The following is an 18086-nucleotide window of genomic DNA, read 5'->3' on the forward strand; positions in this document are numbered from 1 at the left end:
GGTCTCAGGGAGAGGAATGCCTTGCTTCGATCATTGGTCTCTCTGGAAAAATCTGCGGCTAGTCTGATGCTATGACCTTCGTATGTGAACGGTCCTTGGATGCGTGCTGCGGCCAGCATCTACCTCGTTTGCTCATGGCTTAGGAAACAGGCAATGAGGGGACGTGGGTGCGCATTAGAGTCCTTGCATGGGAGCCAATGCGGTGGGCATGCTGCCTCTTCAGTGGAGGGTCAAATGTAACACCTATAAGCTTCAGAAGGGTATTGCTCATAAATGCTCTGGCATTTGAATCCTCGATTGCCTCCGGGAAGCCAAAATGAAGACATTGTCTCTCCTGCTGCGGTCCTCTAAGTCAATCAGTTTGCAACAGAGGAAGAGAAGTTCTTGGTCACTGTCCTGCATTGTGTCGAGGCGGCCCTCCACCACCGTTAACCTTCAGTCCACTCCTTCTGCTCGTGCACGAAACCCCACAATATCCACTCTTATCGATTTTGCCTCCTCCGCTAGCTTAGAGATAGTGGAGTCCATTCCTTCCAACTGTCAGCTGATGCCGGAGATTTCCTGCAAGATGCAGTTCATAGTCTCACCTGGTGAAGAGGCTGGTGGGGGCGTAGAGGGGCTAGCTGCTTGTAGGAGGGGTGTCACCCTTTGCGGCCATGTTGCGTGGTTGTTTGAATGCTTCCATGAATAAATTTGCCTGGAGGACTTGCTCCTGTGCTTGTTGGTGGACATTCATGGATATGTGCTGCATTTTATAGCACACATACAAAATGGGAAAGGTATTAAGTCATAGTTTTTGTGCTGGAAAGCTTCCCTTCCAGTAAATAAATCTATGCTTGACAGACTATCCGCATCCTTGCTGTTGGTGCAAGGGTGTATGAGTTGGAGAATGTCAGCCAATAGAGCCAGCGCTGAGGGAGAGAACACAATAACTTAGTAGATACAGCAATATTTTTCACTGCTTCTTTGAAGCAAGGCAGCACAGGTACTTTGATTGGTTGTGAGTGAGCCAAAAATGCATAATAAATTCTAAGTTCTTCTGAACAGGGGCCCTCAAAAACATTTGACCAGTGCCCCAGAATTTCTTAAGATCTCCACGGCACCAGGTGTTGATATGTATGTTTAGAGGCTTTGCCTTCCATGGTGGTTGGCTCTCTGGAGAAGTGTTGGTAGAGTTTCATTTGCATGTTCAAGAATTCAACATTTCCATGGAGAAGTCCCTCACAGTGTGAATGGTTGACCTTTTGACTGTAGCTCCAGGGTTAGTTGGCTGCAGAATACTGCCGCTTGCTTGATGTTCGGCAGAAACTATAACAATGACAATGCAGGATACCAGGCGCGAGGGCTTTATTAACTTTCAGGTGAACGCCATCGGTTCATTTGCTAGCAACTGGATGGAATCTGGTATGTTCCATCATATTCCTGATGCCTGTGGTTAAGGAGCTTCTGGATGCTCACCAGCTAAGACCTAATGATGAGTCAGGACATTGTCTTGTTCCTCTTATTAGTTATCAGTTCTATTTAATTAGTGTATGTGATTATTTGAACGGTGTTCCCCTAGTGTCTGACAGATTTAAAGTCAAAATTTGGCATTTTTGCCACTTCCTGCTTACCATCTATTTGGCATTGGTAACACTATCCATGTCTATTCCTGCAATAGTATGACTTGCCATTTGGGGATATAAGCCTTTCCTGCCTCTGAAAGCTATACTCTTGAAACACATTATGGGTCATTGTTCCTTGACCGCTTGTTCTCTCTTTAGATCCTCTTCATTGTTCAGCCTCTTAGGAGTAGCATAATTATGATGGTTGGATCACTGTGGAGTTATTTCATTTATCACACCTTCTGCAGTCTCCTTGGTAATGAATGGAGGCTCGTACAATGATAGGAAGTCTTCTTGTTTATTTATGTCCCTTGTACTCTGGTATGGAGACATCTGTGGATCTAATGTTGGTGCTGGTCTGGCAAGATGAATGGCACCCCAATAATGGACCAGTGAGTGCAGTGTCTAGTGCGGTTGCACCATAGCGGCCCCGTAGGCATTGAAGGGTGCCCATCCTGCCACAGTTTTGTTGCAAGGGGACCCTTAATTCACCACTGAAGGGACTCAGGAGTCTCCATCAGGTCCAATTTGCTGCCTGGACTGTTAAATAAGAGGGGGGTTCCCAGAGACTCACGGGGGAACTCTGGAGACGACAGGTGAGAGGCCCTCCTGGTCAGTTCTTTAACTCGCTGCTTTGTCCACACTGGTTCCGCATGATGGGCAGGCCAGGAATAAGGAATGAGGGCAGATAACACTGTGTTCCCCTCAGAGGACCAGCATCGAGTAGGAGTCAGCTGGTCCTAAACGTCCCAGGGATGATGCTGTAGGGCCGTCTGGGGTTTATGCGGGCCCACTTCGCTTGTATGTAGATATGCCAGTAAAGAATAGTCGGCTCGTCAATGCTCATCTAAGCGTGGTGTATGGGCAGTTGCAATGATTTGGTGATTTTGGGGAAGCACCACGTGCACCCGCTCTCACTGGGTTTGCTGCCTGGTCCCACCCCCATGTGCCCCAGCACTAATCAGGGGGGAAGACCCACCTCATGCTGTGTTACCCCCTGGTCATTCCTCACCTTCCGCTGTAACTTGTGAATCCTGGTAGAGAGGGTGTTTCAGTGGGTAGTCCCTGGAGGCTCGGTTCACCGGGGTGACGCGTGGGTCCTGGAGCTGCCAGTAGTGTAGCACAGGAGGATATTGAGGCTGGTGTACCACAGCCTGGAGGGGGGGCAGGAGTGCTCCATTTTCCAAGTAGTGCTCGCCCCTCTGTTGTCGCGTTGCGCCCCTCTGGCAGTGATCGGAGAGAATTCTCGGATTCGTATTCTGGCCTGCCTGGTGGGGAGCCGTTAGGTGGCAGTCCAGTGCTTGCAAATAGGGGAAGGTACAGGGTTGGGAAAGGCACCAACAGTCTCTCACAGGCAGCCTTAGAAGAGGTTGCTCCGGTTGTATCCATAGGCTGGCCGCAAACCTCCAGTGCCCACCCAAGAGAAGTGGAGCAATGTGCGGAGGGTTGGGCCTGGTATCAAAGCAAAAGCTACTGCTTCAGTCACGCCTCTTGGCCCTGCGCTTTCCACCTCATCACCAGGGTGATTCCGCTTCGGTGCGTTTTGTGCCATCCTCTGCGTAAGGGCAGCATATAATCTGCCCCCAGCTGCCTCTGGAAGGCCGTTGTCTCTGCCCGAACTTGTCCCGGGGCAGAGCTCTCCATTCAGGCGGTCATCTTCGTTCTTGGCCAGACCACCAAATGTAGGGCCCGATTCACAGAACAAACTTAAGACAAAATCCTAAACTCAGTACCATTTTGGTATTCACAGAATGCACTTACTACTTCTGGTATTCACAGAATGAACTTACTACTTTTTCGATTCACAGAATAAACTTACTACTTTTGCTATTCACAGAATGGATTTACGACTACTAAACTTACGTCCGCACTCGGGCCGGAAATTCCGGGCCGCAGGCGGAGCTTCCGGGCCGGAGGCGGAGCTTCCGGCCCGAAGGTGGGGATTCCGGCCAGTGGCGGAGATTTAGCCATGGCCATAATCTCCACCTGTGGTCCGGAAGCTCCGCCTCCGGCCCGGAAGCCCCACCTCCGGGCCAGAAGCTCCGCCTCCGGGCCGGAAGCTCCGCCTCCGGGCCGAAATTTCCGGCCCGAGTGCGGACGTAAGTTTAGTAGTCATAAATCCATTCTGTGAATAGCAAAAGTAGTAAGTTTATTCTGTGAATCGAAAAAGTAGTAAGTTCATTCTGTGAATGCCAGAAGTAGTAAGTGCATTCTGTGAGTACCAAAATGGTACTAAGTTTAGGATTTTGTCTTAAGTTTGTTCTGTGAATCGGCCCCATAGAATTTTTTCACTTTCAGGACATGTACAACTTAAAAGTAAGTGTCCTACTTTTTAACTATATTGCATCCAGCTCTCTGGGCTGTCAAGGGATTTTCCTAGGTGTGACTACATGTATTAAAAAAGAAAAGGTGTGGGCCTGTCAAAGGATTATTTTGCCAGGTCGAAATGGCAGTTCAAACTTCATACACAGTGCCTGCAATGGCAGGTCTTGAGACATGTTTAAAGTGCTACTTCAGTGGGTGGCACAGCCAGTGCTGCAAGCCCACTTGTAGCATTTAATTTAAAGGCCCTGGGCACCTGTAGTACCATTTAATTAGGTACTTAAATGCAAATCAAACATGCCAATTGAGCCAATGTTTCCATGTTATAAGGAAAGTGTACATGTACTTTAGCACTGCTTAGCAGTGGTAAAGTGCGCAGAGTCCTGAGGTCAGCAAAAATGTAGTCAGTAAAACAGGAGGTCTAAAGGCAAAACATTAGTGGGAAACCACACCAAGGATGCCAGGTCTAACACATCACAGTGCAGTTATAGTCCACAAATGAGCTACCACTCCTTTAATTTGTTGACTGTTTGCTTGCCTTTCAACCTGTACAGTGCTCTGCTGCCTTTTAGTTAGTTTTGCACTACACTACTTTGGCACATAGTTCTGTGTCAGGATTTTGCTGCTATGATGTGATTGGTGCTCTGGACCGGTTGGACATAGATGATGTGGTTCCTAAATGGTCCTGTGTATAGTGTCTTCAAGCATCTCTCATCTATACTTCCCTTACTTCATTATGGCTATAGCTACGACTGTTATTCGAACCCTGGCCCTCCAATGGTGGAGGACTGACATGATCTCATGAATGAACATTGTACTTTCACGTTTGGGAATTTGTAGATAGAACATCACAGATCCATATTTCCTAAGATATGGCCCTGTTGCTCCATTCCACAGCGCTGGCTCACAAATAGGCTGCCTAGCACCACACACTCGTATTCATCCAAATCTTGAGCTCGAAAGTCAATTCTTTATTAACACTTTCCCTACTTTGCAGAGTCACCAAACAGAGTCATTTTGAGGCATGGGCAAAGTGGACTGTGGCCCAGGTCCCCAGCCTTTTAGGGGGCCCCCTACCAGAATGTTCCCAGCTGTTCCCCTGAACTATCTGTCTTAAAATGTATTGCTGCTAAAACTTAAATCTACATATCTTTTAATTTATATATTTACTTTAGTAAGGGGGAGACGGGGTGATGTGGGAGTTTGTTACAGAAATTTTGCAGATAAATGTTTTTAACGCCATGTAACATCCATAAAAATTTAGATTGAGGACTAAACAATGTCTCACTCTTGAGTAATCGGAGGGGACCTAAGACACTATTTCTAATAACACATCTAAGCTGTGGTTAAGCCAGAATATTGTAACTCAAATAGTGCTATTTTGCCTGCTGGTACATGTATTCAGAACTATAGAGCTCATATTTACTACCCCTTTGGACTGGGTTTGCATTACTTTTGTAACTGAAACCAAGTGCAAAGCATTGTGGAGGTATTTCCTTTCAATGCAAAGCAGGTGTGTGTTAGAATCCGGGTTCTCTGGTTGGCACAGGTAGGTACTTGTGACAAGCAGGGAACCTTTCCTCTAGTCAGGATGAGGGGTTACACTACTAAAATAACCCCTGCTCACCCTCTAGGTAGCTTGGCGCGAGCAGCCAAGGCTTATCTCAGAGCGTTATAGGTTCAGCATTTGTGAACACATACAGTAACCAAGTGACAACACTACAAATGGACACCACACAGGTTTTTATATCAAAAATAAGGATTCTTTATATAGGATTATCACAAGACCGTTAAACGACAAAAATACACAATACTGTTACTTTTAGATGGTAGAAGATTGCTTAGTTCTCTTAAGTTCTTAAATGCGACACTTTAAGTCAATGTACCTTAGATGCGACACGCAGGGCAACGAAAGTGTTGCAAAGATGTTGATGCGATGAAGTTCTTGGTGCAAAAGAAATAAAGACGTGAAGATCTTCCAGATGCGTTACACTTCTCCGATAGTTGCGAGAAGGCTCAACTTGATGCGTCAGCTACAGTGGCGTCACCCCTTTACGCGATGCGACGACAGCAGCCTTGGCAGCGGCACTTTTCTCCGATGTTGCGAGACGCTTCCGCTCGATGCGATGCTGCAGCGGCGTCACCCCTTTACTCGATGCGACGACAACAGCTCCGACGGCGGCACGCTTCTCCGTGGATGCGAGGCGCTTTTCCAGATGCGGTGCGATGCGACAACTACGATGGCTGTGATGGCGACACACTTCTTTCTCGATGCGAGACTCTCCTCTCGATGCGGTGCAATGCGCCAGCTGCGATGGCTGCGATGGCGACACGCTTTTTCGGCGTTGCGAGATTTCCGGAATGATGCGAGACGCTCCGGCTCGATGCGATGCTGCAGCGGCGACACTCTCTGCGAGATGCGACGGCAACAGCTCAGACGGCGGCACGCTTCTCCTTCTAGAATCGCGCTTCCAGCTCCTTGCGACACGCAGTCCCTCAGAAGGCTCAACAACAGCAACAGGCATTTCCAAAAGACTTTGGGGAACTGGGGGTGAAGTCCACTGGTCCTGGGACTTCGTTCAGGGGGCAAGCTCAGCACAAGCCCTTGGAGATCTTTTTGAAGCACAAGTTGAAATAAAAAGTCTTTCCCAGTCTTTCTCCTCTCCTTCAGCAGCAAGGCAACCACTGCAGGCCAATCCCCCAGGTCAGGGACAGTACTCCTCCTTACAGCTTTCCCGGTTCCTTCTCCTCTGGCAGAGGTTCTTCTTGTTTAAGCAGGATCTGATCTAATTTCTTGGGAGCAGGGTCCCAATACTTATACCCCTAATTCCTTTGTTCCTCTGGGGTTGAGGGGTCTTTGCCCAGTCCAAACCAGTTCTTGAGCACTTTGTTGACATGACTCTGCCTTTCTATTCAGGGTGCAGGGCAGAGACATCAGCCGCTCCACAGGAGGTGGAACCAGTATTGTGGTGGCAGAGCACAGCCCTATTCAGAGTCCAGGTGCACTCATCCCACCCATCTATCTGTCAATCTTCCTATTCACCACCAGGCTACCTAGCCCTGCCCATCTGGGTTTTCCCCAACCCTGTCACTCACACAAACCAGACAGCAGATACACATCACACAGAGGCGGGCTGGAATGGTTAGACAAGCAAATACCTACTTTCTAAAAGTGGTATTTGCAAACAAAGAATATTAAAATAAACTTTACTAAAAGATGTATTTTATCATTCTGAGTTCAGGCATACTAAACTCGATTTTCTACCATGTTCCCTGGGCATGTTAGGATCATAGGATGTAACAATCTTAACAGCCCATTCTGGCCTATTGAGACAGGTAGCCTTACAATAGTGAAAAACGAAAAAGGCTGTAATTCACTATTAGGACATGCCACACACATCAGGGCTTGTCCTACCTCATGCTTACAATGCACCCTGCCCTTGGGCCTACCATAGGAGTGACTGATATGAAGTTAAGGGAAGGTTTAGGGACTGAGAAGTGGGTGTACTTGCCCAGTCAGCATGACAGTACCAGACTGCACGCAGGTTCTGCAGTGGCAGACCCTAGACACATTTTACTAGGCCGCTTCTGTGGGTGGCACAACCATGCTGCAAGCCCACCAGCAGTATTTGTATTTACAAGCCCTGGGCACTCCTGGTGCACTTTACTGGGGTCTGACAGTAAACCAAATAAGCCAGTCATGAAATCCAACCAACGTATACATTTTACAAAGGGAGCACTTGCACTGTGGAACTGGTTGGCAGTTGCACAGTGCTCTGAGCGGCCAACACCATAAAAACACCTGAGGCACAGCGACAAAAAAGAGGAAGGGAGACTCACGCCAAGGTGCCAGGTCTAACACGGTGCATTGAAAAGTTGGAGCCAAAGTAATGCTGTGCAATACTTCATGCTATTGTGTGTCAAAGGGACGTAGCAGAGATGGCTCATGGGCATTCCCATGCAGCCACCCATTGGTTTTGACACACATCGGTATCTACAAACAAGTTTAGACACTAATTTTAACCAAAACCATATATGTCCTCAAGACAGGAGTAAACTAGGAGAAATGTTTTATTTCTCCTTATTTTCCAAAGTTTGGATATGTGCTGCATTTTATAGCACACATACAAAATGGGAAAGGTATTAAGCCATAGTTTTTGTGCTGGAAAGCTTCCCTTCCAGTAAATAAATCTATGCTTGACAGACTATCCGCATCCTTGCTGTTGGTGCAAGGGTGTATGAGTTGGAGAATGTCAGCCAATAGAGCCAGCGCTGAGGGAGAGAACACAATAACTTAGTAGATACAGCAATATTTTTCACTGCTTCTTTGAAGCAAGGCAGCACAGGTACTTTGATTGGTTGTGAGTGAGCCAAAAATGCATAATAAATTCTAAGTTCTTCTGAACAGGGGCCCTCGAATACATTTGACCAGTGCCCCAGAATTTCTTAAGATCTCCACGGCACCAGGTGTTGATATGTGTGTTTAGAGGCTTTGCCTTCCATGGTGGTTGGCTCTCTGGAGAAGTGTTGGTAGAGTTTCATTTGCATGTTCAAGAATTCAACATTTCCATGGAGAAGTCCCTCACAGTGTGAATGGTTGACCTTTTGACTGTAGCTCCAGGGTTAGTTGGCTGCAGAATACTGCCGCTTGCTTGATGTTCGGCAGAAACTATAACAATGACAATGCAGGATACCAGGCGCGAGGGCTTTATTAACTTTCAGGTGAACGCCATCGGTTCATTTGCTAGCAACTGGATGGAATCTGGTATGTTCCATCATATTCCTGATGCCTGTGGTTAAGGAGCTTCTGGATGCTCACCAGCTAAGACCTAATGATGAGTCAGGACATTGTCTTGTTCCTCTTATTAGTTATCAGTTCTATTTAATTAGTGTATGTGATTATTTGAACGGTGTTCCCCTAGTGTCTGACAGATTTAAAGTCAAAATTTGGCATTTTTGCCACTTCCTGCTTACCATCTATTTGGCATTGGTAACACTAGAGGATAATAGCTCTTTGCATGTTCTGCATTTGTTCTTTCCTGGTATAATTCATCGCTTCAGGCTCTCCCTAAGGTTCTAAGCCCTCATTGGGGCCTGGCAATTCTACCTTTCTTGAAAGCTGATTGGTGAATGTTTGTCTATGGAATCTGCATCTCTTGTGGTGCTTCTTGTCCCCAGCACCCTTTGCACTGTGGTCTTCTCCATCATGTGTTTGTTTGGGCCTGCCTTATATGGGCAGCATTTCGATCACTCATGAATGCAATGGCAAGGCATCTGCATTCAATCTCACCTCTTTTAATTTGGGCATGTATTTTGGCACGCAGGATCGTTGCATCTAATAGTGGTTGTTTGGCTCCTTGGACCCTTAGTCAGAGAAATCCATGTCTATTCCTGCAATAGTATGACTTGCCATTTGGGGATATAAGCCTTTCCTGCCTCTGAAAGCTATACTCTTGAAACACATTATGGTTCATTGTTCCTTGACCGCTTGTTCTCTCTTTAGATCCTCTTCATTGTTCAGCCTCTTAGGAGTAGCATAATTATTATGGTTGGATCACTGTGGAGTTATTTCATTTATCACACCTTCTTCAGTCTCCTTGGTAATGAATGGAGGCTCGTACAATGGTAGGAAGTCTTCTTGTTTATTTATGTCCCTTGTACACTGGTATGGAGACATCTGTGGATCTAATTTTGGTGCCTGCAGTAGTTCTTGTGGGAATGGTCCCCAAAGAGAAATGGCACTCAACACATATGATTTGTGGACATGGTCAGTGTGTGTACCTGTGGTCGGGGTCTCAGAACTGGTCTGAAGATTACTGACCTGAAGGTAGGGTCATGTTTGCATTCCTCATTGAAGAGATAATGCTCTTATTTACTGTTAATCTTCAATCCTCCCTATTCTAGTCTTCCTCATCAAAGTCCTTGAAGGACACCACTCCTGGTTTGTAAGCTTTCAGCTCACTTGGTGCTAGGATAGTAGAGGAGTCTGGGATTCCTACTGCTTTTGTGGCACCCTTGAAAGGTGGGTGTTGTCAAGGAATCTCAGACAAACTCTTCCATTCCCCTGTAAGGATTGTGACATGGAAGAGTAAAAGTAGGAATAATAAAAATTACTGTTATAATTGTGATGCGCCACAAATCATACTTTGGTCCCTCTCACCACCAACTCACAAATGAGGTAAAACACATATTGGTAAGAAAAATCTTGAGCCCCCTGTTATCGACTGTCTCAGCTCCTCATGTACCCTGGACTATAAAAGAGAACTTCCTTATCTACAGTGGGGTGTTTGATGATGCTGTTTCTGGCTTATCTTTTATGCTTGTAAAGGTAAGACAGCCGTTCACCATGGAAACGAGGTGCATGCTAATAATTGTGTTATTCACAGCACTTAGAACTGCAGAAACGCAGTATGAAGTATTGTGCAGAAACAAGGCCTTATTATTATGTAAGAAGGAAAATATTTTATAGGTACACTCACATGGTAAGTTATACATCAGGTCCATTGGATGCATCTCATTTGTCTAAAGTGTATGTACCAGTTGATGGTTAACGACTGTACAAAAAGACTTTGCTTCTGAAGATGTGCAAGCAGTAATCTGGGTGAGAGTTTTATCTTATCAACAAAATAAATATTCTAGAAAACACGTGAGATATCTGTATTTAATATTCAAATCATATAGTACTTCATTATCACGTAAAAATATACAGTTTATTAAATGGCACATTTCTGGCTCGGAAATGGTGCAGTTTGCACAGGTCTAGGCTCCTGCAGTGACATTATACAAGATTATATCACACTCAGACCACAGCCCTTGTAAATTCTATATTGCTTAGAAGTAGTTTTTTTTTACAATTGAAAAACACTTCTGAATATGTTTTGCCCTCAGCTTTTTAAAGGTTCCCTCACCTGGACGTGACAGCTTCAGGGTTCAGAATCTCACCCCTCACAAAAACGATGATGAAATCAGCACAAGTTATCTGGCTCCTTCTACTTGGGATTCAAGGTGAGAACTGATTATATTCCGATGTAAGCAGCTGAGAAATAGGATTGCCACTATGCCTCTGGTTGTTTCTTGACATGAGCTTAAATTTCATGTCAATTGATTTGCTTCTTGATCCTTTTGAATTGTTGTTAGTTATTTATATAGGTGTCATTAGATGTCACCATACATAAGGAATAATTACTCCGAATTACAGTTCTTGAATGAATCCCTTGTAGGTATCATTCCCTTTGTTTTCATGTCAGGCATATCATTTCAATAACGTTCTGAAACGTCTTTGCCACCCACTTAAGCAGCCCTTTAAACATCTCAGGCCTGCCACTGCAGAGCCTGTGTGGGCAGTTTTAAACTGCCATGTCGACCTGGTAAAATAACCCTTTTCCTGGCCCAAACGTTCCTTTTAAATACATATAAGTCACCCCTAAAGTATGCCTAAACAGCCCAAGGATAAGATGCAGTGTATTTAAAAAGTTGGACATATAATTTTAAGTTTCACATGTCCTAATAATTAAAAACTTTAAAATGTATTTTTACTTCTGCAAGGGCTATATCATCCATAGGATATCATTGGGATTGCCTTAATACATTTATAAGTGTAATTTCCAATTGGGAAGAGATGGGACCCCAAAGTTTGGTGTCTCTCGAATCACAATTTAAAATTACAATTTATGGTGAAGTCGAATTTTAAGTTGTAATTCTGAAAATGCACTTTTAGAAAGTTGTCAGGTTCTTACTTTGACCAATTGATGCCTCCTGCCCGTGTCTGAATACACATCTGAGGTTGGTGACAGCTAATCTTTGTGCATTCCCTACACACAGCCACACACAAAGGGAGCGTAGGTGTGGCTGATGGGCCATCCTGTGCAAGATGGGTGGGAGGAGCTGACACTTATACCCTAAGTACGCCGGGTATTCCCAGACATGGTTTTGGGCTCACTGTGCCACTAAAGTCAAGCTAGACTGGCTGATGAGGAGTGATACCCCAAAACGTTTCCCAGGATGCTTGTTTTCTGTTCAGGGAGGACCTGGCGTGGCAGTTTGGGCTGGACTATTCCCATGGGGAGCAGGGTCAAGATTGATTTGTAAATGGCTGAGTCCAAACTGGGGTGGGGTGGTGAGCAAAAAACGATGGATTAAACCCAGATCAGTGACTAAGGGAGAATGTTTGATTTGTTGTGCATTCCGTCCATCATTTGTGTGTTTTTTACTTACACCTGGATAGGCTGCGTCTTGTCCCCACACAAAGGGGAAACAGCTTGCATGCCCCTGTAGTGAGTCTTGAGCCAGGGCAGGATGGGATTGTCAGACTCTCGCATTCTCCTAGTCCCTCTGTGGGATATGACTTTGGTTACTCTTTATGGGGACAATTATGTAATCTTAGCGCCGGGACACCTCCGCTGGAGGTAGCTGTGCGCTTTACAAGCTTCAAATAAATAAATAAATAAATAATAAATGGGCAGGAAAACTGTGCACTTCCAGTACTGGACCTCAGACACCTCCAACTCAGTGGCCTCTGTATACTACCTGTGCTTGATTGCGGTCAGTCTGACTTTTTGGATTGGATGTGGTCTAGAATGGTCCATAACCCCGGTTGGTGCTTTGTGCTCTGCAAGTCTGTTTATTTTCTTTAAAAATTCATATCTCAAGGTCTATTTATTGGATTCTTGTCATTTTGGTATTGTTTGGTACAATAAATTAAACTCTATTTTTCTAACCAGGTGCAGTATCTTTTTGTGTGGTGTTTTCACTGTGTTACTGTTTGAAGTTTTACACAAATACCTTACACACTGTCTCTTGAGATAAGCCTGATTGCTCTGTGCCAAACTATCAGCGAGTGAGCACAAATTTATTTATGGTGTGTATCTGACTTACACTGACTAAGATTGTGGCTCCTGCCTGGACAGGGTGTATACGTCCGCCAACCAGAAACCCAATTTCTAACAATAACCCATTCTATTCTATGCATTTTATAGAGTGCATGGCCACCCCAGAGGGCCTTCCAGTGCTATAAATAACCAAGCAGGTTTCAACTTCTCAGTGAAACCTTATTCCTACTTTGCAAATCCCATCTGGTTACATAGCCTGAGGTCAGATAGGAGATAGAGCGCCCTCCATCCCTTGCTTTGCGAAATTTGGGAATTGACAACCACTGTGTACTTAAAGTCCTAGTGGGAGCATAGGGCCATGGTAAAAACTGTAACAGTTGGGGGACTTTTTTTGTAATAGACCCTATCAGTAATACAGAGGGACTTAAATTATATTCTCGGCTTGATTGGTAGCCAATGAGCTGCAACAATTATTGATGCCTAGGAATTTTTAAAAGAAGATAGGTGGCACTGTTTTGCACTACTTGCAGTCTTTTGATGACATCTTGTGTTGAACCTAGATAGAGGGAATTGCCATAATCAAGGTGGGAAGAGACAAGTGCCTGAACAGTTAGCCTTCTAGGGGGAAACAGTAGGAGAGATAATATTTTCCTAAGCATCCTAAGCACGCCGTAACAATTCAAGGATAAGTGTGTTATCAAGCCAGATGCCTAGATTATTTATGGAAGTATTAGGGCTCGGGGGCTTCCTAAAGACAATGGCCATCATACTAGTTAAAGTTGTTGCCAACCACCAGAACTTCGGTCTTATCACTGTTAAGCTTAAGGGAGCAATGGGCCAGCCACTTAGCCACTTCCTTTAGGCAAGATCCAAGTGCAAACCCTTTTGAATGGTTCCTTGGGTTTAGGGACAGAACTATTTGTGTGTCATCTGCATAAGTGACTATTGAGGGACTGAAGTATTAGACTATCTCCACCAAGTGGAGTACATAAAGATTAAATAAGGTAGCGCTTAACAAAGAATCTTGAGGGACGCCACATTTCAAGGAGGATACCTCCGAGTAGGAAGAGGTGTCACATACTTTAAAGCTCCTATCTTCTAAAAATTATGTGAGCCAGTCCAGAGCAAAATTCCTCACTCCCAAGCTTCCCAGTCTCTGTATGAGAGTTGAGTGGGATACAATATCAAATGATGTGCTTAGATCAAGTAGTATGACTGCTGCAGAGCCCCCTTGATCCAGAAGAATTTTAAATTCTTCTACTCTTACAAGTAGGGCTGTCTCTAAGTTTGGGATCTGAAACCTTTTTTTTGGGGATAAATTATCTCGTTAACTTCAAGAAATGATGTTAGGTGCTGATTCACATGCTTTTCCAGCAACTTCCGAACACCTGGTAACAGGGAGATTGGTCGGTAGTTTTCCAATAGCAGTGGATCTAAATTATAATTTTTTTAATAGAGGGTTTACCACTGTATATTTCCAGGGGTGAGGGGGTACAATTCCACCCCTTAATAAAAGATTAAGCAGTTCTTGTAGTATGGGGAGGATTTCCTTCACCCTTTGCTTCAGAACATACAATGGGGCTGGGTCGAGTGATCTACATTTAAGGGAAAAAATTGTCTGCCTATTTGCTTCATTTGAAATGAAACTATTACGGGGGAGTACATTATTTAAATCAAAAGTTCAAGCCTTGCACTCCAGTAAAGCAGTGGTGCTGAGGTCAATTGAATGTAGACATGCATTATCAGTGCTTGCTTGGAGGCCTTGCAGCTGATCTGACGAGTAAAATATCCTAGTTTGAGGAGAAGTCCAGGGTTCCTGGCCCCTGGTCCTGGTGCAGACTGTCAATAACTATGAAAGTAAAGCTGAATATTATGACTAAAACCCCATATGAGGTAAATATCCAATAAACTGTAGAATCAGATGTTTAACAAGATGCAAACTCGCTGGGGCCAAAGCTCAATGATGCTAAGGTATGTTTGATCGGATGAACAGATCAGCAATAATAAGACCTTGATGCTGTTACGTAATGGTAACAATAACATATTGATGTGACATTATGTTATAAAAAGCGATATAGCACAGGCAAGGGCATACATGCACATCATCTATAATAAATGGGGAGAGGAGTTGGCCTAACGGCTAGGGAGGTTGACCTCGAATATGGGGAACTGGGTTTGAGTCTCGGCAATGACGCTAAACATCCTGTGATTCTGGGCAAATCACTTAATCTCACCGTGCCTAACAAAAATGAATGTGTCCTCATGTGATGCAACTGGTGCTTTGTAAAAGCTCTGATACCCGATTCAGGTCAAGTTCGCGCTATATAAAACTCTGTAATAAAATGAAAAAATAAGTCCAAGCATTGAGGTTCCAGAGACCTGGCCCATACGTGTTGAAAGACAAGTAATCGCTGAAGTAATAGGTGATGCAGCTTCTGTGTCAGTCTCGTCTATCTTACCATGTCATCTATCTTACCATGTGAGTAACTTCAGTTAACCATTGCTCATGCCAGGGTATGTGAGCAGATCAACAGAGTCTCAGAAAACATAATTTAGTGATGATTAGTGAAGTGGAGATCCACATTTTCCTTTGTGGTGTTATCCAGTAGCAGCAGGAGTATTTTATAAAAGTGCAAGCATGGCAGGCGGCTGTATTACAGAGACACTAATATCTGACATAGTGAGGCACATGGGTGAACAAAATGGGACTCGCCTGGGACAAAGCCAGAGAATATATGCATCAGTTTATAGTTCATCCTTTCACATCTCCTGCAGGATGAGCCCAGAAATAAGTTTGCAGAGTACAGGCAAGACAGAGTCCATTATCATTAATGTTTCACTTTAAATAAACTACATTTTAATCTAGCCTCTCAGAGGCCCCTTTCATAAGAGGAAAACAGTGAGAGACATACAAGTAAACAGAGTTTATTCATCCAGAACAGTATGGTGTTTTCCTTAACCAATTTGGGGTGTAGCAGAAATCACAACTCTGCACACCCCAGACACCACAGCTCTGTTGCAGTCGCAGGTCTGCATGTAACAGTGAGGCATGAAGAGCATACAGCAAATGCACCATCACACACTTCAGATAATGTGGGACCCGAATGTGGGACTGGTGTTACATTGAGCGAAGTTCATACTCTGATTGCAGTTCAGCAAACATATTGAAATGAAAATAAGATTTGTAAAGCACACTCATACCCAGGGGTGTCTTGGTGCTAGTCTCAGAGAGGTAAGTCTACTGACCTAAAATGGAGATGTATTAATAGTAGAACAAGCAGGTTTTAACTGCCTTTCTGAAGGCTAACATGTCTTTCTCTCTTTTCAGTTCCAGCGGGTGGGAATTCCAAAGTCTGGATGTACCTAAGACAAAGCTTCTACCACCCCAGCTAGCCTTTTTGAGCTTAGGGACTGTAAGATTGTGAGCTGAGGCAGACTAAAGGGGTCTGGAAGGAATGTACCACTGAAAGCTTTGTCTAAGGTACTCATGGCCTGTACCATGAAGTGCCTTAAAGGCAATGTATAAGGATTTGAAATCAATACGCTTCTTGATTGGAAGCCAGTAAAGAAGATTATTTGATGATGATATTGATTTATGTTTGGGGATACCTTGGAGAATGCGAGAAGCAGCATTCTGTAAGATTTTAATTTTTGACGAGGCACTTTTTGGGGATATTGATGAAGAGAGCATTACTGTAGTCAATCTTGTAAAGTACTAAGGCTGGAGACACGGTCTACTGCAGTTTGGCAGGAATAAAAGGATTTTTTTTCTGACAAGTTTCAGGGTGTAGAAAGTTGCAGGTGTGATATCAATGACCTGGCCCTCAAAGGAGAGATTGTTGTTAAAGACTATGCCTAGATTTTTCACCTTGTTGGCTGGTGTAGGGGATCGTCCAAGATCCTGCGACCACCACAGTGGGGACCAGAATGTTTTTTTTCTCCTTAAAGTAGGATTTCTGTTTTACTAGAGTTGAGTTATAGGAAATGTAACGACATCCATTTACTGATGAATCACTGACAGAATATCGAAGGTCAGAATATCGACCTACAGAAATATTGACACAAGAATATCGAAGTCAAGAATATCGTCATCCTATCTACATTATGGTAAGTGCAAAAATATAGAGAAAAAAAATATCGATGTCAAAAATATCGTTGTTAAAAATATAGTTTTTTATTTAAGTTAAAAAAATAATGTAAAATAAAGTAAATAATACGTATAATTAAAATAAACATATTTATTTATTTATTTTATTTATTTATTTAACTTATATGGCGCAACAGCTACCCATCAAGGGTTTCCCGGCGCCTGGACGGAACTACTACGGGTCTATTGATTGAAAAGCCAAGTCTTGAGAGCACAACGGAAATGGGAATAAGACGGCTCTCTGCGTAGGGCAAGAGGAATGAGGTTCCAGAGAGAGGGGCCCAGGACAGAAAAGGATCTACCTCCCATTCTTGAGAGCTTAAACCTTGGAACGTGGAACTTTTCAAGTGAGGCGGAGTGAAGGGGACGGGTTGGAACATATTGACAGACAAGGTTCTGCAGGTAGTCAGGTGCTAGGCCCCATTTGATTTTGTGCATGAAGGAAAGAGCTTTGAACTCGACCCGCTTGTCAATACGGAGCCAATGTAGATCCCGTAGATAGGGGGAGATAGATGAGCATCGAGGAACTCCGCATAGGAGTCGAGCAGCGGAGTTTTGCACAAGTTGCAGCTGACGGGATACTGCCTTGTTTGCACCCAAAAACAGAACGTTACCGTAGTCCAAACGTGAAGTAATGAGAGCATGAACTACGGTTTTTTGGGTGTCTTTAGGCTGCATCCAAATGATCTTACGCAGCCACTTCAAGATGGTAAAACAAGTGCCTGAAACTTTGATAGCTTGATGGTGCATTTTTAAAGAATCATCAATGAGAAATCCCAGGTTTCGGACATGGTCAACAGGACGGGGGAGAGTACCCAACTCATTCGGCCAATGACGAGAACCCCAAAGATCCCTCTGCTTAACCAGAATAAGGACCTCCGTTTTATTTGCGTTTAGCTTGAGATAGTTGTTATTCATCCAAACTGCAACAGTAGGGAAAATGTTGGATAGGGTAGGGGTAAAAATTACTATTCCCACGCCAGTGAGTGCAACAGTAGGGAAAGTGTTGGATAGCATAGGGGTAAAATTACTATTCCCACTCCAGTGAGTGCAACCGTAGGGAAAGTCTTGGATAGCGTAGGGGTTACAATTACTATTCCCACTACAGGTAGTGCAACAGTAGGGAAAGTCTTGTATAGCGCAGGGGTAAAAATTACTATTCCCACTCCCGTGAGGGCAACAGTA

At 44.3% G+C, this 18086-nt stretch overlaps 1 protein-coding gene across 3 annotated transcripts in view; it reads left to right on the forward strand.

Annotated features, from left to right (window-relative positions):
- Positions 1-18086, forward strand: part of LOC146863222 (uncharacterized) — a 220655-nt gene that overhangs the window by 54644 nt on the left and 147925 nt on the right. For all 3 annotated transcript variants that reach the window (XR_014978226.1, XM_085642656.1, XM_085642655.1), the window contains exon 2: positions 10815-10931. Coding sequence is in view for 2 of the 3 variants with exons in the window: in XM_085642656.1 (XP_085498782.1) it covers positions 10883-10931 (49 nt within the window). In the remaining variant the exon portion in view is untranslated. The remainder of the gene's footprint in view (positions 1-10814; positions 10932-18086) is intronic.

Source organism: Triturus cristatus, chromosome 2_2 (genome assembly GCF_964204655.1).
Source record: "Triturus cristatus chromosome 2_2, aTriCri1.1, whole genome shotgun sequence".
NCBI classification, from domain to species: domain Eukaryota; kingdom Metazoa; phylum Chordata; class Amphibia; order Caudata; family Salamandridae; genus Triturus; species Triturus cristatus.